A 24,102-nucleotide genomic window follows, 5' to 3' on the forward strand; every position below is an offset into this window, starting at 1 on the left:
TCCATTTCACCATTATGATATCACCTTGTTACACTGCAAAGGGTTAGCTAGCACACCTTAGTTTCCAGCCTGCACCTACTAGTACATAAGTGTACTCAAGCCGAATGTGAGTACCCCCTTGGCTTATTATCATTATTCAACTATATAGCATACTGCTATGCACATGAGGGGCCCCTCTTGTTTTCTCTATACTTTAGAAGTCATATCCGCAGACCAAGATTTCAACCAGAGAGCCCGGTGGGCTAGGACCGGAAAGCCAGAAGCCTTTGCATTTATGCGAATAATCTACATATTTGCGTCACAGATGAAGGAGTTAACAATTCTTAGAGCCTCAATTCTCTCCTGAATATCCTCAAGGGGAGTCTCCACCTCAATGAGCTCCGACAGTGTCGCATCAGTAAGTAGCTGCTCCAGCAACCACGGATACAGCTGCTGTCAGTTGAAATAAAAACCCTGTATGTTGAAACATCTTCCTCAGAGAGGTTTCAATTTTCTTATCCATAGGCTCTCTGAAAGAGGAACTATCCTCCAGGGGTATAGTAGTACGCTTAGCCAGCTTAGAAATAGCACCATCCACCTTAGAGATGGAGCCCCATAAGTCTAATTAAGAGCCAGGGACCAGGAATATTTTTTTAAAAGTAGACGAGGGGGAAAAAGAAGTTCCTATTCTTTCCCATTCGTTACTAATAATGTTCGCCATCTAAACTGGCACAGGAAACGTCAAAGGGACCTTCCTGTCTTCATAAACCCTGCCTAATTTAGGGATCTTAGGTTCTTCAGGGAGAGTAGCCTCTGGAACCTCTAGAGCAGACAGAACCTCCTATATTAAAAAACGCAGATGCTCAATTTTAAATCTAAAGGAGGGTTCCTCCGCTGAAGGAGGTTTAGAAACTGAAGACTCCAACTCAGAAAGTTTACCCTCTGAAGCTACAGGAGGTAACTGATCCTCGGATAGCTGGGACATAATAGCTAATTCTGACAAATATTTAGAAGACTAAGTCAGGAGAACTATGTTTAACCTTTCTCTTGCATTTGTTAGAGCGAGGTAAGGCACTCAAAGCCGCAGACACCGCAGATTGTAACTGATCGGTAAAGTCCGCTGGAAAAAATGCCCCTCCAGATGGAGGATTAGTTGTGCTGCGGGGACCTGCATTTTGAGCGGGTAGGGTAGAAAGGGTAATACTCGGGATCCAGATTCCTGAGAGGTAGACGGCTCAGACGGGCTAATAGCACTGTGAGTATTAGCAGGCTTATCTCCGACTTTAGAACAGTGCTTAGGCAAATGGAACAAAATTGAGCAGGCAGACAAACCACAGCCTCCTCACAATATAAACAAGAATTATTAATCAGTACAGAAGAAGCGGAACCTTCTACTGTAATAGAGTCCTCCATAGCTAGGATATATTCACAGGACAGACATAAGGTAAACAATGTTCGCAGCAAAATCGTAGGAAAAACGAAAAGACAGCGGCCAGTAGACTTCCCCTGCTATGAAAAAGGCACCAAGCTATTATGAGCTGCGCAACATACCAAAACAAAAGTAAAACCTGTTTGTTCCAAGCCAAAAGCACACAGTCTATGAGCCCAAAAATAATAATTTATGCTTATCTGATAAATTTATTTCTCTTGTAGTGTATCCAGTCCACGGATCATCCATTACTTGTGGGATATTCTCCTTCCCAACAGGAAGTTGCAAGAGGATCACCCACAGCAAAACTGCTATATAGCTCCTCCCCTCACTGCCATATCCAGTCATTCGACCGAAACAAGACGAGAAAGGAGAAACCATAGGGTGCAGTGGTGACTGTAGTTTAATTAAAATTTATACCTGCCTTAAAAGGACAGGGCGGGCCGTGGACTGGATACACTACAAGAGAAATAAATTTATCAGGTAAGCATAAATTATGTTTTCTCTTGTTAAGTGTATCCAGTCCACAGATCATCCATTACTTGTGGGATACCAATACCAAAGCTAAAGTACACGGATGATGGGAGAGACAAGGCAGGAACTTAAACGGAAGGAACCACTGCCTGTAGAACCTTTCTCCCAAAAACAGCCTCCGAAGAAGCAAAAGTGTCAAATTTGTAAAATTTTGAAAAGGTGTGAAGCGAAGACCAAGTCGCAGTCTTACAAGTCTGTTCAACAGAGGCCTCATTTTTAAAGGCCCAGGTGGAAGCCACAGCTCTAGTAGAATGAGCTGTAATCCTTTCAGGGGGCTGCTGTCCAGCAGTCTCATAGGCTAAGCGTATTATGCTCTGAAGCCAAAAGGAGAGAGAGGTTGCCGAAGCTTTTTGACCTCTCCTCTGTCCAGAGTAAACGACAAACAGGGCAGATGTTTGACGAAAATCTTTAGTAGCCTGTAAGTAAAACTTCAAGGCACGGACTACGTCCAGATTATGTAAAAGACGTTCCTTCTTTGAAGAAGGATTAGGACACAATGATGGAACAACAATCTCTTGATTGATATTCCTGTTAGAAACCACCTTAGGTAAAAACCCAGGTTTGGTACGCAGAACTACCTTGTCTGAATGAAAAATCAGATAAGGAGAATCACAATGTAAAGCAGATAACTCAGAGACTCTTCGAGCCGAGGAAATAGCCATCAAAAACAGAACTTTCCAAGATAAAAGTTTAATATCAATGGAATGAAGGGGTTCAAACGGAACTCCATGAAGAACTTTAAGAACCAAGTTTAAGCTCCACGGGGGAGCAACAGTTTTAAACACAGGCTTAATCCTAACCAAAGCCTAACAAAATGCCTGGACGTCTGGAACTTCTGCCAGACACTTGTGCAAAAGAATAGACAGAGCAGAGATCTGTCCTTTTAAAGAACTAGCTGATAAGCCTTTGTCCAAACCCTCTTGGAGAAAGGACAATATCTTAGGAATCCTAACCTTACTCCATGAGTAACTCTTAGATTCACACCAATAAAGATATTTACGCCATATCTTATGGTAGATTTTCCTGGTGACAGGCTTCCGAGCCTGTATTAAGGTATCAATGACTGACTCTGAGAAGCCACGCCTTGATAGAATCAAGCGTTCAATCTCCATGCAGTCAGTCTCAGAGAAAGTAGATTTGGATGATTGAAAGGACCTTGTATTAGAAGGTCCTGCCTCAGAAGGTCCATGGATAGCAGGCGCTATCAGAATCACCGATGCTCTCTCCTGTTTGATTTTGGCAATCAGTCGAGGGAGCAGAGGAAACGGTGGAAACACATAGGCCAGGTTGAAGAACCAAGGAGCTGCTAGAGCATCTATCAGCGTTGCTCCCGGGTCCCTGGACCTGGATCCGTAACAAGGAAGCTTGGCGTTCTGGCGAGACGCCATGAGATCCAGTTCTGGTTTGCCCCAACGATGGACCAGTTGAGCAAACACCTCCAGATGGAGTTCCCACTCCCCCGGATGAAAAGTCTGACGACTTAGAAAATCCGCCTCCCTGTTCTCTACGCCTGGGATGTTGATCGCTGACAGGTGGCAAGAGTGAGACTCTGCCCAGCGAATTATCTTTGAGACTTCTAACATCGCTAGGGAACTCCTGGTTCCCCCTTGATGGTTGATGTAAGCCACAGTCGTGATGTTGTCCGACTGAAATCTGATGAACCTCAGGGTTGCTAACTGAGGCCAAGCTAGAAGAGCATTGAATATTGCTCTTAACTCCAGAGTTTCTCCTCCTGAGTCCACGATCCCTGAGCCTTCAGGGAGTTCCAGACTGCGCCCCAACCTAGAAGGCTGGCATCTGTTGTTACAATCGTCCAATCTGGCCTGCGAAAGGTCATACCCTTGGACAGATGGACCCAAGAAAGCCACCAGAGAAGAGAATCTCTGGTCTCTTGATCCAGATTTAGTAGAGGGGACAAATTGAGTAATCCCCATTCCACTGACTTAGCATGCATAATTGCAGCGGTCTGAGATGCAGGCGCGCAAATGGCACTATGTCCATTGCCGCTACCATTAAGCCGATTACTTCCATGCACTGAGCCACTGACGGGCGTGGAATGGAATGAAGGACACGGCAAGCATTTAGAAGTTTTGATAACCTGGACTCCGTCAGGTAAATTTTCATCTCTACAGAATCTATAAGAGTCCCTAGGAAGGAGACTCTTGTGAGTGGTGATAGAGAACTCTTTTCCACGTTCACTTTCCACCCATGCGACCTCAGAAATGCCAGAACTATCTCTGTATGAGACTTGGCAATTTGAAAGCTTGACGCCTGTATCAGGATGTCGTCTAGATACAGAGCCACCGCTATGCCTCGCGGTCTTAGAACCGCCAGAAGTGAGCCTAGAACCTTTGTAAAAATTCTCGGGGCAGTGGCCAACCCGAAGGGAAGAGCTACAAATTGGTAATGCCTGTCTAGAAAGGCAAACCTTAGGAACCGATGATGATGTTTGTGAATCGGTATGTGAAGGTAGGCATCCTTTAAGTCCACTGTGGTCATGTACTGACCCTCTTGGATCATGGGTAGGATGGTCCGAATAGTTTCCATTTTGAATGATGGAACTCTGAGGAATTTGTTTAAGATCTTTAGATCCAAGATTGGTCTGAAGGTTCCCTCTTTCTTGGGAACCACAAACAGATTTTAATAAAATCCCTGTCCTTGTTCCGTCCGCGGAACTGGATGGATCACTCCCATTACTAGGAGGTCTTGCACACAGCTTAGGAATGCCTCTTTCTTTATCTGGTTTGATGATAACCTTGAAAGATGAAATCTCCCTTGTGGAGGAGAAGCTTTGAAGTCCAGAAGATATCCCTGAGATATGATCTCCAACGCCCAGGGATCCTGAACATCTCTTGCCCACGCCTGGGCTAAGAGAGAAAGTCTGCCCCCACTAGATCCATTTCCGGATAGGGGGCCGTTCCTTCATGCTGTCTTGGGGGCAGCAGCAGGCTTCCTGGCCTGCTTGCCCTTGTTCCAGGACTGGTTAGGTTTCCAGGCCTGTCTGGAATGAGCAACAGTTCCCTCTTGTTTTGAAGCGGAGGAAGTTGATGCTGCTCCTGCCTTGAAATTTCGAAAGGCACGAAAATTAGACTGTTTGGCCTTTGATTTGGCCCTGTCCTGAGGAAGGGTAAGACCCTTGCCTCCAGTAATGTCAGCAATAATTTCCTTCAAGCCAGGCCCGAATAAGGTCTGCCCCTTGAAAGGAATGTTGAGTAATTTAGACTTTGAAGTCACGTTAGCTGACCAGGATTTAAGCCATAGCGCCCTACACGCCTGGATGGCGAATCCGGAATTCTTAGCCGTTAGTTTAGTCAAATGAACAATGGCATCAGAAACAAATGAGTTAGCTAGCTTAAGCGTTCTAAGCTTGTCAATAATTTCATTCAATGGAGCTGTCTGGATGGCCTCTTCCAGGGCCTCAAACCAGAATGCCGCCGCAGCAGTGACAGGCGCAACGCATGCAAGGGGCTGTAAAATAAAACCTTGTTGAATAAACATTTTCTTAAGGTAACCCTCCAATTTTTTATCCATTGGATCTGAAAAAGCACAACTGTCCTCAACCGGGATAGTGGTACGCTTTGCTAAAGTAGAAACTGCTCCCTCCACCTTAGGGACCATCTGCCATAAGTCCCGTGTAGTGGCGTCTATTGGAAACATTTTTCTAAATATAGGAGGTGGGGAAAAGGGCACACCGGGTCTATCCCACTCCTTGCTAATAATTTCTGTAAGCCTTTTAGGTATAGGAAAAACGTCAGTACACACCGGCACCGCATAGTATCTATCCAGCCTACACAATTTCTCTGGAATTGCAACTGTGTCACAGTCATTCAGAGCAGCTAATACCTCCCCAAGCAATACACGGAGGTTCTCAAGCTTAAATTTAAAATTAGAAATCTCTGAATCAGGTTTCCCCGAGTCAGAGATGTCACCCTCAGACTGAAGCTCTCCGTCCTCATGTTCTGCATACTGTGACGCAGTATCAGACATGGCTCTAACAGCATTTGCGCGCTCTGTATCTCTCCTAACCCCAGAGCTATCGCGCTTGCCTCTTAATTCAGGCAATCTAGATAATACCTCTGACAGGGTATTATTCATGATTGCAGCCATGTCCTGCAAGGTAATCGCTATGGGCGTCCCTGATGTAATTGGCGCCATATTAGCGTGCGTCCCCTGAGCGGGAGGCGAAGGGTCTGACACGTGGGGAGAGTTAGTCGGCATAACTTCCCCCTCGACAGAACCCTCTGGTGATAATTCTTTTATAGATAAAGACTGATCTTTACTGTTTAAGGTGAAATCAATACATTTAGTACACATTCTCCTATGGGGCTCCACCATGGCTTTCAAACATAATGAACAAGTAGGTTCCTCTGTGTCAGACATGTTTAAACAGACTAGCAATGAGACTAGCAAGCTTGGAAAACACTTTAAAACAAGTTTACAAGCAATATAAAAAACGTTACTGCGCCTTAAAGAAACACAAATTGTCCCAAATTTTGAAATAACAGTGAAAAAATGCAGTTACACTAACGAAATTTTTACAGTGTATGTAATAAGTTAGCAGAGCATTGCACCCACTTGCAAATGGATGATTAACCCCTTAATACCAAAAACGGAATAACAAATGACAAAAAGTTTTTTAAACAGTCACAACAACTGCCACAGCTCTACTGTGGCTTTTTACCTCCCTCAATACGACTTTTGAAGCCTTTTGAGCCCTTCAGAGAAGTCCTGGATCATGCAGGAAGAAGCTGGATGTCTGTGTCTGTAATTTTTGCTGTGCAAAAAAACGCCAAAATAGGCCCCTCCCACTCATATTACAACAGTGGGAAGCCTCAGGGAACTGTTTCTAGGCAAAATTCAAGCCAGCCATGTGGAAAAAAATAGGCCCCAATAAGTTTTATCACCAAACATATGTAAAAAACGATTAAACATGCCAGCAAACGTTTTAAAATACACATTCAAGAGTATCTGTATTAATAAGCCTGATACCAGTCGCTATCACTGCATTTAAGGCTTTACTTACATTACTTCGGTATCAGCAGCATTTTCTAGAAAGTTCCATCCCTAGAAAAATATTTTAACTGCACATACCTTATTGCAGGAAAACCTGCACGCTATTCCTCCTCTGAAGTTACCTCACTCCTCAGAATATGTGAGAACAGCAAAGGATCTTAGTTACTTCTGATAAGATCATAGAAAACGCAGGCAGATTCTTCTTCTAAATACTGCCTGAGATAAACAGTACACTCCGGTACCATTTAAAAAAAAAAAACTTTTGATTGAAGAAATAAACTAAGTATAAAACACCACAGTCCTCTTACGACCTCCATCTTAGTTGAGAGTTGCAAGAGAATGACTGGATATGGCAGTGAGGGGAGGAGCTATATAGCAGCTCTGCTGTGGGTGATCCTCTTGCAACTTCCTGTTGGGAAGGAGAATATCCCACAAGTAATGGATGATCCGTGGACTGGATACACTTAACAAGAGAAAACTCTCACATAAAAAGCAGTTATAAATAACCCTTTGCTGTTCAAATAATCTCCCTGAAGGAGATATTAACCTTTGATCCTATCAAGGCGTAAGGAGCCACACTGTGACCCTGTATAGCAATGTATATATAAAACCATCTTACCTCCAGGATCCATGCTGTGGAACAGACACAGCCTCTCAAGTGTGACAGTCTTGCAGCAACGCCTCTGACATGGACTTGAGTGTGTAACAGCAAGCATTGAAACTCGTCAACACTGATTGCCCGGGAGCTGTTAGTCGGCAGTCTGGATGGGTTTGCCGAAATACTTCCCCTGCATCTCCAGACTCTAACTTTCATTAATACTCTCACTGAAAGGTTGACAAAATTACTTAAAACTCCAGTCCTTTCTTTGAAGGGAACATACCCATTACAGGACTATCCAAATCTTCTGACACTTCTCTGCCACCTCCTATAGTGACGAAAGGCAAATAATGACTGGGGGATAGAGGAAGTGGGAGGGATATTTAAGCCTTTGGCTGGGGTGTCTTTGCCTCCTCCTGGTCGCCAGGTGTTGTATTTCCCAACAGTAAGGAATGAAGTTGTGGACTCTGTCTTATGGAAGGAAATGGGTTTATGTCCCTTTAAATTAGAAAGGAAAAAATGCAATTTAAAACTATATAAAATAAACAAGAGCTGTTTAAGAACCAGTTTTACAGTGTGGCTACTGTAAGTTTTTTATTATTATAATTTAAAGCTTTTAATAAATGTAAAAGGAACATAATTATGGCCTTTTTAATATGCTATACTGAGTACACATTTGCCATCATGAGGTACAAAGGACTTGTCACTGGAGCAGAACCCTTAAAAGGGACATTAAACAACTTGAGATGTTAATAAAAAAATATATAAATCGTATATAAAACTCTGCAATATACTTTCATTGGTTAATTTTGTGCCCTTTTCCTGAAATTCCATTCTGAAATTCTGAGCTCTTCAGTTCGAGTTAGAAATGGAAGTGCAGAACACATATTCCACACAGCCATTGAGGTACAATTTAGTCATCAAAGGTACATATTTGCATTTGAAAGGTACAAACTGCAAGGGTACTAATATGTTCTCGTATTAAAGGGTTCAGTGGGTGTACTTTTGAGGGTACTGCCCCAGTGACAAGTTGTTGTACCCCTAATGGTACAATCTTGAAAAAAAATTCTTACCGTGTACCATCGCAAAATTCTAAACTGCTGACTTTCCATTTTGCTGCATATTATAAGAGAGTGAAAGGGACAGTCTAGTCCAAAATAAACTTTCATGATTCAGATAGAGAATGTAATATTAAACAATATTCCAATTTATTTTTAACACCAATTTTGATTTGTTCTCATGGTATTCTTAGTTGAAAGCTAAACCTTGAAGGTTCATATGCTCATTTCTAAGCCCTTGAAGGCCGCCTCTTCTCTCCAGGCATGTTGACAGTTTTCCACCACTAGAGGGTGTTAGTTCATGTGTGTCATATAGATAACACTGTGCTCATGCACGTGGAGTTCCTATGAGCCAGCACTGATTGGCTAAAATGGATGTCTGACAAAAGAACTAAAATAAGGGGGAAGTTTGCACGGCCTTAGATACAAGATAATCACAGAGGTAAAAAGTGTATTTATATAACTGTGTTGGTTATGCAAAACTAGGGAATATGTAATAAAGGGATTATCTATATAAAAAAAGTAAAAATTCTGGTGTAGACTGTCCCTTTAAGTAAAACCTCCCTGTGCAGGGAAGGAAGACACTTGCTGTAGTAAAATTGGCTATTTAATAAAGTAAAATGTTTGTGAAAATCAATTTGCTGGTATACGCATGTTCTGCCTTTGCATCTAGATTATATAACAGCATTACAGCACAGTGCTTTAGTAACAAGTAGACTAATGTATAAGATACTTCAGAAAATGTTATTTGCAAAAGGCCATGATTTTGTACAATGTTTATTATCCACACTAGAGGGAACTATTGTTTACTGTTTAATTTGCAGAGAATTATACATGACTCAGGTTGCAGCTAATCATGAATACATGAGGTTCAGGTATGCTCTGAACTGCTCTAGAATATTTTGACAGCAATTGGATATAGTTTATGGCTTTCACTTAAATTTTAGCAAAGTATTTTTTTTATTATTATTATTATTGTTATAAGCAACAGCAATAGTAGTAGTATTAACCCCTTCCCGCTCTGACTTATTTGTCTACATCAGAACAAAGTTCCGATGTAAACAAAGAAGTTAAAAAGAGAAATCAAGTAATCGTTCATGTAATCACGTGATTTCAATGATGTACTGTGTCTGGGGGTAGAACGGCACATAACACCCTAAGGGCGGGAAGGGGTTAAAACAAAGGACGTTGCCTGAACTTTAAATAAAAACTTAAAATACACACCAAAGTTTTTTTTTTACTGCAGGCTAAATATAGTGAGAATATAAAATAACACAATAAAAAGATAGAGAATACATTTAACATGACATTAGGATTCTAGATTTTGTATTGAATTTGAGAAAAAAACTAAACCAATTTTAAGATTTACACAAAAACATAATTTATGTAAGAACTTACCTGATAAATTCATTTCTTTCATATTAGCAAGAGTCCATGAGCTAGTGACGTATGGGATATACATTCCTACCAGAAGGGGCAAAGTTTCCCAAACCTCAAAATGCCTACAAATACACCCCTCACCACACCCACAAATCAGTTTAACGAATAGCCAAGAAGTGGGGTGATAGGAAAAAAGTGCGAAAGCATAAAAAATAAGGAAGTGGAATAATTGTGCTTTATACAAAAAAATCATAACCACCACAAAAAGGGTGGGCCTCATGGACTCTTGCTAATATGAAAGAAATGAATTTATCAGGTAAGTTCTTACATAAATTATGTTTTCTTTCATGTAATTAGCAAGAGTCCATGAGCTAGTGACGTATGGGATAATGACTACCCAAGATGTGGATCTTTCCACGCAAGAGTCACTAGAGAGGGAGGGATAAAAGAAAGACAGCCAATTCCGCTGAAAAATAATCCACACCCAAAATAAAGTTTAAATTTTATAATGAAAAAAACTGAAAATATAAGCAGAAGATTCAAACTGAAACAGCTGCCTGAAGTACTTTTCTACCAAAAACAGCTTCAGAAGAAGAAAACACATCAAAATGGTAGAATTTAGTAAAAGTATGCAAAGAAGACCAAGTTGCTGCTTTGCAAATCTGATCAACCGAAGCTTCATTCCTAAACGCCCAGGAAGTAGAAACTGACCTAGTAGAATGAGCTGTAATCCTTTGAGGCGGAGTTTTACCCGACTCGACATAAGCATGATGAATTAAAGATTTCAACCAAGATGTCAAAGAAATGGCAGAGGCCTTCTGACCTTTCCTAGAACCGGAAAAGATAACAAATAGACTAGAAGTCTTTCGGAAATTCTTAGTAGCTTCAACATAATATTTCAAAGCTCTAACTACATCCAAAGAATGCAATGATTTCTCCTTAGAGTTCTTAGGATTAGGACATAATGAAGGAACCACAATTTCTCTACTAATGTTGTTGGAATTCACAACCTTAGGTAAAAATTCAAAAGAAGTTCGCAACACCGCCTTATCCTGATAAAAAATCAGAAAAAGGAGACTCACAAGAAAGAGCAGATAATTCAGAAACTCGTCTGGCAGAAGAGATGGCCAAAAGGAACAAAACTTTCCAAGAAAGTAATTTAATGTCCAATGAATGCATAGGTTCAAACGGAGGAGCTTGAAGAGTCCCCAGAACCAAATTCAAACTCCAAGGGAGGAGAAATTGACTTAATGACAGGTTTTATACGAACCAAAGCTTGTACAAAACAATGAATATCAGGAAGATTAGCAATCTTTCTGTGAAAAAGAACAGAAAGAGCAGAGATTTGTCCTTTCAAGGAACTTGCAGACAAACCTTTCTCCAAACCATCCTGAAGAAACTGTAAAATTCTCGGAATTCTAAAAGAATGCCAGGAAAAATGATGAGAAAGACACCAAGAAATATAAGTCTTCCAGACTCTATAATATATCTCCCTAGATACAGATTTACGAGCCTGTAACATAGTATTAATCACAGAGTCAGAGAAACCTCTTTGACTAAGAATCAAGCGTTCAATCTCCATACCTTTAAATTTAAGGATTTGAGATCCTGATGGAAAAAAGGACCTTGCGACAGAAGGTCTGGTCTTAACGGAAGAGTCCACGGTTGGCAAGAGGCCAACCGGACAAGATCCGCATACCAAAACCTGTGAGGCCATGCTGGAGCTACCAGCAGAACAAACGAGCATTCCTTCAGAATCTTGGAGATCACTCTTGGAAGAAGAACTAGAGGCGGAAAGATATAAGCAGGATGATACTTCCAAGGAAGTGACAATGCATCCACTGCTTCCGCTTGAGGATCCCTGGATCTGGACAGATACCTGGGAAGTTTCTTGTTTAGATGAGAGGCCATCAGATCTATTTCTGGAAGTCCCCACATTTGAACAATCTGAAGAAATACCTCTGGGTGAAGAGACCATTCGCCCGGATGCAACGTTTGGCGACTGAGATAATCCGCTTCCCAATTGTCTATACCTGGGATATGAACCGCAGAAACTAGACAGGAGCTGGATTCCGCCCAAACCAGAATTCGAGATACTTCTTTCATAGCTAGAGGACTGTGAGTCCCTCCTTGATGATTGATGTAAGCCACAGATGTGACATTGTCTGTCTGAAAACAAATGAACAATTCTCTCTTTAGAAGAGGCCAAGACTGAAGAGCTCTGAAAATTGCACGGAGTTCCAAAATATTGATCGATAATCTCACCTCCTGAGATTCCCAAACCCCTTGTGCCGTCAGAGACCCCCACACAGCTCCCCAACCTGTAAGACTTGCATCTGTTGAAATTACAGTCCAGGTCGGAAGAACAAAAGAAGCCCCCTGAAATAAACTATGGTGATCTGTCCACCACGTCAGAGAGTGTCGTACAATCGGTTTCAAAGATATTAATTGAGATATCTTTGTGTAATCCCTGCACCATTGGTTCAGCATACAGAGCTGAAGAGGTCGCATGTGAAAACGAGCAAAGGGGATCGCGTCCGATGCAGCAGTCATAAGACCTAGAATTTCCATGCATAAGGCTACCGAAGGGAATGATTGTGACTGAAGATTTCGACAAGCTGATATCAATTTTAGACGTCTCTTGTCTGTCAAAGATAGAGTCATGGACACTGAATCTATCTGAAAACCCAAAAAGGTTACCCTTGTCTGAGGAATCAATGAACTTTTTAGTAAATTGATCCTCCAACCATGATCTTGAAGAAACAACACAAGTCGATTCGTATGAGATTCTGCTAAATGTGAAGACTGAGCAAGTACCAAGATATCGTCCAAATAAGGAAATACCACAATACCCTGTTCTCTGATTACAGACAGAAGGGCACCGAGAACCTTTGTAAAAATTCTTGGAGCTGTTGCTAGGCCAAACGGCAGAGCCACAAACTGGTAATGCTTGTCTAGGAACGAGAATCTCAGAAACTGATAGTGATCTGGATGAATCGGAATATGCAGATATGCATCCTGTAAATCTATTGTAGACATATAATGCCCTTGCTGAACAAAAGGCAGGATAGTCCTTACAGTTACCATTTTGAATGTTGGTATCCTTACATAACGATTCAATATTTTTAGATCCAGAACTGGTCTGAAGGAATTCTCCTTCTTTGGTACAATGAAGAGATTTGAATAAAACCCCAGCCCCTGTTCCAGAACTGGAACTGGCATAATTACTCCAGCCAACTCTAGATCTGAAACACATTTCAGAAATGCTTGAGCCTTCGCTGGATTTACTGGGACACGGGAAAGAAAAAATCTCTTTGCAGGAGGCCTTATCTTGAAGCCAATTCTGTACCCTTCTGAAAAAATATTCTGAATCCAAAGATTGTGAACGGAATTGATCCAAATTTCTTTGAAAAAACGTAATCTGCCCCCTACCAGCTGAGCTGGAATGAGGGCCGCACTTTCATGTGGACTTAGGAGCTGGCTTTGATTTTCTAAAAGGCTTGGATTTATTCCAGACTGGAGATGGTTTCCAAACTGATACCGCTCCTGAGGATGAAGGATCAGGCTTTTGTTCCTTGTTGTGACGAAAAGAACGAAAACGATTATTAGACCTAAATTTACCTTTAGATTTTTTATCCTGTGGTAAAAAAGTTCCTTTCCCTCCAGTAACATTTGAGATAATAGAATCCAACTGAGAACCAAATAATTTATTACCCTGGAAAGAAAGGGAAAGCAGAGTAGACTTAGAAGACATATCAGCATTCCAAGTTTTAAGCCATAAAGCTCTTCTAGCTAAAATAGCTAGAGACATATACCTGACATCAACTCTAATGATATCAAAGATGGCATCACAAATAAAATGATTAGCATGTTGAAGAAGAATAATAATGCTATGAGAATTATGATCTGTTACTTGTTGCGCTAAAGCTTCCAACCAAAAAGTTGAAGCTGCAGCAACATCCTCCAAAGATATAGCAGGTCTAAGAAGATTACCTGAACACAAGTAAGCTTTTCTTAGAAAGGATTCAATTTTCCTATCTAAAGGATCCTTAAAGGAAGTACCATCTGCCGTAGGAATGGTAGTACGCTTAGCAAGAGTAGAGACAGCCCCATCAACCTTAGGGATTTTGTCCCAAAATTCTAATCTGTCAGATGGCACAGGATAAAATTGTTTAAAACGTTTAGAAGGAGTAAATGAATTACCCAAATTATTCCATTCCCTGGAAATTACTTCAGAAATAGCACCAGGAACAGGAAAAACTTCTGGAATAACTACAGGAGATTTAAAAACCTTATCTAAACGTTTAGATTTAGTATCAAGAGGACCAGAATCCTCAATTTCTAATGCAATTAGGACTTCTTTAAGTAAAGAACGAATAAATTCCATTTTAAATAAATATGAAGATTTATCAGCATCAACCTCTGAGACAGAATCCTCTGAACCAGAAGAACCATTATCAGAATGATGATGTTCATTTAAAAATTCATCTGAAAAATGAGAAGTTTTAAAAGACTTTTTACGTTTACTAGAAGGAGGAATAACAGACATAGCCTTTTTAATGGATTTAGAAACAAAATCTCTTATGTTATCAGGAACACTCTGAGTATTAGATGTTGATGGAACAGCAACAGGTAATGTAACTTTACTAAAGGAAATATTATCTGCATTAACAAGTTTGTCATGACATTCAATACAAACAACAGCTGGAGGAACAGCTACCAAAAGTTTACAGCAGATACACTTAGCTTTGGTAGCTCCAGCACCAGGTAGCGATTTTCCAGAAGTATCTTCTGACTCAGCTTCAACATGGGACATCTTGCAATATGTAATAGAAAAAACAACATATAAAGCAAAATTGATCAAATTCCTTAAATGACAGTTTCAGGAATGGGAAAAAATGCCAATGAACAAGCTTCTAGCAACCAGAAGCAATAAAAAAATGAGACTTAAATAATGTGGAGACAAAATTGACGCCCATATTTTTTTAGCGCCAAATAAGACGCCCACATTATTTGGCGCCTAAATGCTTTTGGCGCCAAAAATGACGCCACATCCGGAACGCCGACATTTTTGGCGCAAAAGAACGTCAAAAATGACGCAACTTCCGGCGACACGCATGACGCCGGAAATAGAAAAAAAATTTTGCGCCAAAAAAGTCCGCGCCAAGAATGACGCAATAAAATGAAGCATTTTCAGCCCCCGCGAGCCTAACAGCCCACAGGGAAAAGTCAAATTTTAAGGTAAGAAAAAAATTTCTTTACTCAAATGCATTATCCCAAATATGAAACTGACTGTCTGAAAATAAGGAATGTTGAACATCCTGAGTCAAGGCAAATAAATGTTTGAATACATATATTTAGAACTTATAAAAAAGTGCCCAACCATAGCTTAGAGTGTCACAGAAAATAAGACTTACTTACCCCAGGACACTCATCTACATGTTGTAGAAAGCCAAACCAGTACTGAAACGAAAATCAGCAGAGGTAATGGTATATATATATAAGAGTATATCGTCGATCTGAAAAGGGAGGTAAGAGATGAATCTCTACGACCGATAAAAGAGAACCTATGAAATAGACCCCGTAGAAGGAGATCATTGAATTCAAATAGGCAATACTCTCCTCACATCCCTCTGACATTCACTGCACGCTGAGAGGAAAACCGGGCTCCAACCTGCTGCGGAGCGCATATCAACGTAGAATCTAGCACAAACTTACTTCACCACCTCCATAGGAGGCAAAGTTTGTAAAACTGATTTGTGGGTGTGGTGAGGGGTGTATTTGTAGGCATTTTGAGGTTTGGGAAACTTTGCCCCTCCTGGTAGGAATGTATATCCCATACGTCACTAGCTCATGGACTCTTGCTAATTACACGAAAGAAATGTAGATCTGCAAAACACAAACAAAAAAGTAATAATTCTGTAAATGGATATCAATAGCAAAATAATCACACATAAGAAACAGGAATAATAAAACACAGTCTAAATATTTTTCAAGCTATAAAAGGTTCATTTAAAGCTGGCTAAAATTATTTTGAAGCTAGTTATACATTCATCCAGCACTTGATCATTAGTTTTTTTTAAATCTATAATGCATTTTAAAAGGCTATTTTATATGCAATGTTCAGTGCCCCTTTAATGTAACAAACTGATTATTAAATAAAGACAAATTCTTAGAATGGTTTACCATGTAACTGTTTACCGTAATTTCATGATCAACATGACAACAGTGTAAGTACACAAAAGGCTTTGGAAAATGACAAAATATAGAAACGTAAATACCAATTAACAGAACATGTACCAACCTTCGTCTTTGTGTGGAACAGAGAAGAGTGCTGGTGTATGGACATGTCCATCATACTATTGCAATTAGATATATCACTACCATTTCTATGATCGTCCTCTCGACTGCTGTCATCAGACGGATCAAAATCATCACTCTCTTGGTCCATTTCTTCTTCCTCCTCGTTTTCCTGGTCTTCATCCTCCTCGTCCTGCTGCTGATCTTGTTCATCAGGATGATCAGAGTCCTGGCTAGCTACAATACAGCTATTATTGTTTTCCTCAACTTGATCCTCCTGCGATACATTTCTCTCCACACTTCCAGGCCCATCTTCATCCAGTTCCCCATTCTGCACAATGTGCTCTTCCCCATGCTGTCTTAAATGCTGTTGTTCCTCCTCCTCCACTACTCTGTTCATTTGTTCCTCATCAGCTTGGCTGGAGGAAGCATTACCTCGCACAGAACCTCCAGTACGTCGCCTCTTGCTGCCCACAGACAGCAGTTCCTGATTCATTTCCAAAAGCCAGCTTGCTACTTCTTGGACCTTTGCTAGACTGTCTGAAGAGGCAAAGGTTTTCACATTCTGCAAGAGTAGGAATGAGAGCAATTAATACAAAGTAATATTCCTGAACAATCTAATTATATCACAAATTCAACCTTCTAATTCAAGTTAGTAATATTCACTGAATTCATGCAACCTTTTACTTATAGTTTGTAATATAAAAATATGTTGATATTATTGCTTACAGTGTGGCACTTAATTTTGTCCACTCTATTTACATCAAAAGCTAATCGCAAATGAATCAAAACAAACATTGTGGTGTTCCTATGCTTGACTGTACCAGTAAATTATTGTTAAGCACTGATTAATATTTAATACCTCTCCAGTACAGACAATCCATTCTAACGTGCCTGCCATAATCTCACATACACACACATTATATATATATATAAAAATGAAAGTCGTGATTTTGGACCCAAAAAAATCGCAATTGCTATTTTCTTATAAATGACTATAACACCTTAATTTTTCAATACAAAATGTATTAAACACTACAGAATCTTAATGTACATGTTTCTCAATGTCCAATACACTCTGGGAGCATAAAAATACAAACCAAAAATTAAAAAAAAAAAAAAATATAGCTGCCTGTGCTGTGGTTACATAGTAGACACTAGCCAGTTCTTAGGTCTTCTGACACAACATTGTCATGTTTTCTTGGGCAGTCAGTCTAGCTGTGGTACGATTAACATATGAAGCAGTGCAAGCATGGAGAAACATGAAAAGTGCTGACTTTACAGCAGTATGATTTGTGTATAAGTGCAGTAAAAGTAGTACAATACACACACTGCTGCATTTGTTATTCAATTAGATGAGTGACTGTGCAGGCAAACTTGAGGGATGTGGCATTGACTAGGTCAATCCTGACATCCTGCAGCCTGTCATATTACATCACACAGCTATTCTGTAGTACATAACAGAACACTAAGAACAGTTATAGTTAGAGTACATAATACAAACAAGTGAACTCAACACATACAAAGCTAATTGAAATTAAATTAGCTGGCCAATTCTTACCACATTGTCCATGTTTTCTTGGGCAGTCAGTCTAGCTGTGGTATGAGTAACATATGAAGCAGAGTGCATGGAGAAACCTGAAAAGTGCTGAATGTCCAGCAGCATGATTTGTGTTTCTAAGTGCAGTAAAGGTAGTAAGATGCACACTGCTTAATGTGTTAGTCATTTAGCTGTAGTGACTGTCCAACATGAAGGAAGTGACTCTCATCCTCCCTCTCCGCCTCCATTTTCATGACAGAGAATTATTTAAAAAAAAAAAAAAAAATTGCGTACTCTCGCGGTTTCTAAATCACGGCGATTAATCACGGTTTTTAAATTGCATATGTGATTAATCATGCAGCCATATATATATATATATATATATATATATATATATATATATATATATATAATGAAGGGCACTCTCAGGTTTTTTAGAAGCAAATAAGTATTAATTTATTGATCGTGTCAAAAGAACATAGTCAACGTTTCAGCCCTCAGTTGGGCCTTCATCAGGACATTTACAGTCAGAGATCAGCTGTGCTGAATTGTTCCCAATCCGACAGAAAAGACATGTGACATGAGGGCCGAAACGTTGACTATGTTCTTTTAACACGATCAATAAATTAATACTTATTTGCTTCTAAAAAACCTGAGAGTGCCCTTCATTATGTGGACTTACATACTTTCTTTGCTTCAAGGATTGCACCCCAGGTCACGGATACACCCCCTAGGTTGGAGTGCTGGGCCACTGGCTATCTAATAGTATATATATATATATATATATATATATATATATATATATATATATATATATATATATATATACACACACACACACACATATATATATATATATATATATATATATATATACACACATATACACACACACATATATATATATATATATATATATATATACACACATACATACATACATACATACAAAGAAAAAAAAAGTTCCACTAGCGTGCAATGTACAAATAAACCCAGGGCTAAGCATGTTGCAGGGTCATATGATGTGTACCAGGTCCAGTATGAGAGTGCAGTTCCCTTCCGTGTTTTGTATATGTCTAGGGTGATAACATATTCCTGTGCACCCTTCCCTTGTTCCCAGTTTGTTTGGATTTGAAAGCTTGCATTGTGTGGCTGTTTTAGGGTCCCAGGTATTGGAAAGGACCTTGACGAGGTACCTGGGCTTGTCCCACTTGGCCAGATGCGGTAACTAACCTTTCCATTTTTGCTTTTAAATCTTAGCTGAGAGCTTGTGAGTGCTGGGTTTTCTCTGTGTGTTGTATTGATTTGTTTTGTAATTTTCCCTATGGTTCTTGCACCCAGACCTGACTGGGATTAACTGCCTGTGACTCTGTGAGCAGCACAGCTTTCTGTGACTGCCAGTGGCACCCAGGGCTGAGCATGTTGCAGGGTCATGGGATGTGTACCCGGTCCAGTATGAGAGTGCAGTTCCCTTCCGTGTTTTGTATATGTCTAGGGTGATTACATATTCCTGTGCACCCTTCCCTTGCTCCCAGTTTGTTTGGATTTGAAAGCTTGCATTGTGTGGCTGTTTTAAGGTCCCAGGTATTGGAAAGGACCTTGACGAGGTACCTGGGCTTGTCCCATTTGGCCAGATGCGGTAACTAACCTTTCCATTTTTGCTTTTAAATCTTAGCTGAGAGCTTGTAAGTGAGTGCTGGGTTTTCTCTGTGTGTTGCATTAATTTGTTTTGTAATTTTCCCTATGGTTCTTGCACCCAGACCTGACTGGGGTTAACTGCCTGTGACTCTGTGAGCAGCACAGCTTTCTGTGACTGCCAGTGGCACCCAGGGCTGAGCATGTTGCAGGGTCATGGGATGTGTACCCAGTCCAGTATGAGAGTGCAGTTCCCTTCCGTGTTTTGTATATGTCTAGGGTGGTTACATATTCCTGTGCACCCTTCCCTTGCTCCCAGTTTGTTTGGATTTGAAAGCTTGCATTGTGTGGCTGTTTTAGGGTCCCAGGTATTGGAAAGGACCTTGACGAGGTACCTGGGCTTGTCCCATTTGGCCAGATGTGGTAACTAACCTTTCCATTTTTCGCTTTTAAATCTTAGCTGAGAGCTTGTAAGTGAGTGCTGGGTTTTCTCTGTGTGTTGTATTAATTTGTTTTGTAATTTTCCCTACGGTTCTTGCACCCATATCTGACTGGGGTTAACTGCCTGTGACTCTGTGAGCAGCACAGCCTCCTGTGACTGCCAGTGGCACCCAGGGCTGAGCATGTTGCAGGGTCATGGGATGTGTACCCGGTCCAGTATGAGAGTGCTGTTCCCTTCCGATATACACACACACACACACACACACATACAAAAACAACATTTTAAATTAGGGGGAGATAAAAGGCGAGTTTAAAATCCTCCACCACGCACAAATATAGAAAAAATAACTCATTGTGTAGTTCATTAACAAATCTAGACAGGCCCAGAGGCTTGTTTTCCCACAGAAAACCTCTGAATTACATTGTTTCCAATGCAACAAAGGATTCTGGGTAAGATATGCAAATTAAGTACACGACACACCTTTTTACTTCAGTCTGCTTTTCAACGGGTTCCCTTTACGCCAAAGTATCGCTGTTCACACAGCTTATAAACTTAGCTTGTGTTAGTGCAGTGATTCATAACCATCCCAGGACAGACTGTTTCGTGGTTTTTGCCACTCATCAGCTGGGAGAAGGTTAGTATCACTGCTGGGTGAAGTTGATTGCAGGCCGAATACAACAACATTTTAAATTAGGGGGAGATAAAAGGAGAGTTTAAAATCCTCCACCACGCACAAATATAGAAAAAATAACTCATTGTGTAGTTCATTAACAAATCTAGACAGGCCCAGAGGCTTGTTTTCCCACAGAAAACCTCTGAATTACATTGTTTCCAATGCAGCAAAGGGTTCTGAGTAAGATATGCAAATTAAGTACACAATGACACACCTTTTTACTTCAGTCTGCTTTTCAGCAGGTTCCCTACTGAAGTAAAAAGGTGTGTCATTGTGTACTTAATTTGCGTATCTTACCCAGAATCTCCTTTGCTGCATTGGAAACAATGTAATTCAGAGGTTTTCTGTGGGAAAACAAGCCTCTGGGCCTGTCTAGATTTGTTAATGAACTACACAATGAGTTATTATTTATATATATATATATATATATATATATATATATATATATATATATATATATATATATATATATATATATATATATATATATATATATATACACACATATATACACACACACACACACACATACAAAGAAAAAAAAAAGTTCCACTAGCGTGCAAAGTACAAATAAACCCAAATAGGTATAACACTCCAATGTCTCAACTGGCATAGAAGAAGCCGAGTGATCACCATAAATATAATAGTGGTAAATGTAGCCACAACGTTATCCGTTTATAACGGTATATATAAGAGTTCCTCAAAAAACCCAGAATGACTAAGGTTTTAAACTTTCCAAGACAAACAACAAACAAATGCCATGCATTGATGTAGTTCACAAATGTCCCATACTTCTACACACTAGCGGTAATCCGTTATGATTACGGCACACTAGCCGAAACATGTCAGCTCACAGTACACCAGTGCTTTTTTAAATGAGAATTATCTGGACCACCTGGGTTGTTTTATCCTTTTGGGAATGCAATAAAGTTCTTTCGTTTTTAACTTTGCCTTTGGGACTTTCCTTTTTTCGTGTGTATATATATATTAGGGCTGCAACTAACGATTATTTTCATAATCGATTAATCGGCCGATTATTTTTTCGATTAATCGACTAATCGGATAAAAAGAGAATCATTAATAGTTTTCTGTGTTTTAAATTAAATCCACATAATGAGTGTTACAAATATAAACTTCAGACTAAAACTTCACATTAACACAACTGTTTCTTCAATTTTTAAGCAGCAGAGCAGTTTTATAATTAAACAAAACAAAACCACAAACTGTTTGAAAAGAGGTAGAACTAGAAAGAGTTAGACTATCACTGTTAATAACATTCTGTTATTCACTCTTTCAGAAACTTTGCATTGAAATGCAAACATCTCAACATGTCCACATGCTTCTGGCTAAGGCTGGTTCTCTGTTTGCAGCTATATTTCCTGCAGCAGAGACAAGGCACTCAGATGGCGTTGAGGTCCTTGAGATGCATAAATAGGGTTTTGCCAATTTCACCAAAGTGGGATATTTATCTTTGTTAGCTCTTCACCAATGCTAAGTGTTTTCTACCTTGGCAAGGGGCCTCTCAATAAAGTAACCCTTGACTTCATTCTAACATAAAACTATCTTGAATATCTATATGCAATGGTAAATAACCAGCTATAAGGTTAGGGGAAATATCTAGTCCGCTCTAAAAATAATGAATATATACTTATAAAGGTTGACTCTGGTACATATTATAACAATTTATTAAAAATATAAAAAAACAATAAAAAACAAAATCAGAAGCGCTAAGGACTGTATATCAATAACAGGATAAAGCCTTACACATTTATTTATACAGTACATATAATCAGCAATAGCAAGCAATCTGCTAATAATTGTGCAAACAGATAATAGTGCACATCAATTTAAATAACTCCCATCAATCTAGGGGTTAGGTGTAAACAACAAGCTTGGCACTATATCATACAAAGCATAGTTCCGAATCACCTGATTTAATATAAACAATCCAAATGATGACTCCTATTATATCTGGGTTGTACATAAGCCAGGGGTAGTTGTAAACTTATACTGTCCTGAAAAAGTAAAAAGTATCAGTCTGATCCCGCCTATTATGGTCAGTCCAGCGCCGAAATGCCAGTCAATTCCTCTCTGAACAAGGAACCCAGCAACCCCAGACGATCGTTTCGGCCTTCATTGGGCCTCATCAGTGAGGTGTAGCTATATTCCTCTAAGCACACTGAGCAAGGAGTCCACGTCTGGTTGCCCCTTTTTCCCATAGGGAGACTAAATACATACAGAGAGAAGTGCACTCACAGGAACGAACAACTGGCTCAATAACATTGTTAGCCTGTTCTATGACGATTTACCACCTGCGTGCAGCTTTTTAGCCCAGTAATGCCTTTCACAGAGTAGAACTTTCCTGTAGTATATCAGTCTGATCCCACCTATTACGGTCAGTCCAGCGCCGAAATACCAGGCAATTCCTCTCTGAACAAGGAACACAGCAACCCCAGACGATCGTTTCGGCCTTCATTAGGCCTCGTCAGTGAGGTGTAGCTATATTACTCTAAGCACACTCAGCAAGGAATCCACGTCTGGTTGCCCCTTTTTCCCATAGGGAGACTAAATACATACAGAGAGAAGTGCACTCAGAAGCAGCACCCAGGTGGTAAATCGCCATAGAACAGGCTAACAATAGTATTGAGCCAGTTGTTCGTTCCTGTGAGTGTGCTTCTCTCTGTGTGTATTTAGTCTCCTTATGGGAAAAAGGGGAAACCAGACGTGGACTCCTTGCTCAGTGTGCTTAGAGGAATGTGGCTACACCTCACTGACGAGGCCCAATGAAGGCCGAAACGATCGTCTGGGGTTGCTGTGTTCCTTGTTCAGAGAGGAATTGACTGGCATTTCGGCGCTGGACTGACCATAATAGGCGGGATCAGACTGATATACTACAGGAAAGTTCTTTTCTTTGAAAAGCATTACTGGGCTAAAAGAAGCTGCACCCAGGTGGTAAATCGCCATAGAACAGGCTAACAATAGTATTGAGCCAGTTGTTCGTTCCTGTGAGTGTGCTTCTCTCTGTGTGTATTTAGTCTCCCTATGGGAAAAAGGGGAAACCAGACGTGGACTCCTTGCTCAGTGTGCTTAGAGGAATGTGGCTACACCTCACTGACGAGGCCCAATGAAGGACGAAACGATCGTCTGGGGTTGCTGTGTTCCTTGTTCAGAGAGGAATTGCCTGGTATTTTCGGTGTGTATATATATATATATATATATATATATATATATATATATATATATATATATAAAGTTCATGAAAGAAGCACTCACTGATCCTGTGGCAAAATAAACTTTAATATTAGTGACATTTAGAGACAGAAACAGTCCCTTCCTCTGACTGTGACCTCGGACTGTTTCTGTCCCGAAACGTCACTAATTTTAAAGTTTTTTTGCCACAGATGTTGATGGATCAGTGAGTGCTTCTTTCATAAACTTTCTACAAACACCTGCAAAGCACCCTGGCAGTTGCTATAGTTGGTGAGAGTGCACACACACCAACTGCTGTATATATATATATA

The 24,102-nt window shown here is 40.1% G+C and overlaps 1 protein-coding gene across 1 annotated transcript in view; it reads right to left on the reverse strand.

Moving 5' to 3' along the window:
• The window catches only part of FBXW7 (F-box and WD repeat domain containing 7), a 557,745-nt gene that overhangs the window by 310,541 nt on the left and 223,102 nt on the right, over positions 1-24,102 (reverse strand). Inside the window, exon 3 of the mRNA XM_053703740.1 lies at positions 16,296-16,856. Coding sequence (XP_053559715.1) covers positions 16,296-16,787 — 492 coding nt within the window. The 5' untranslated portion in view covers positions 16,788-16,856. The remainder of the gene's footprint in view (positions 1-16,295; positions 16,857-24,102) is intronic.

This window comes from Bombina bombina, chromosome 2 (assembly GCF_027579735.1).
Source record: "Bombina bombina isolate aBomBom1 chromosome 2, aBomBom1.pri, whole genome shotgun sequence".
NCBI lineage: Eukaryota > Metazoa > Chordata > Amphibia > Anura > Bombinatoridae > Bombina > Bombina bombina.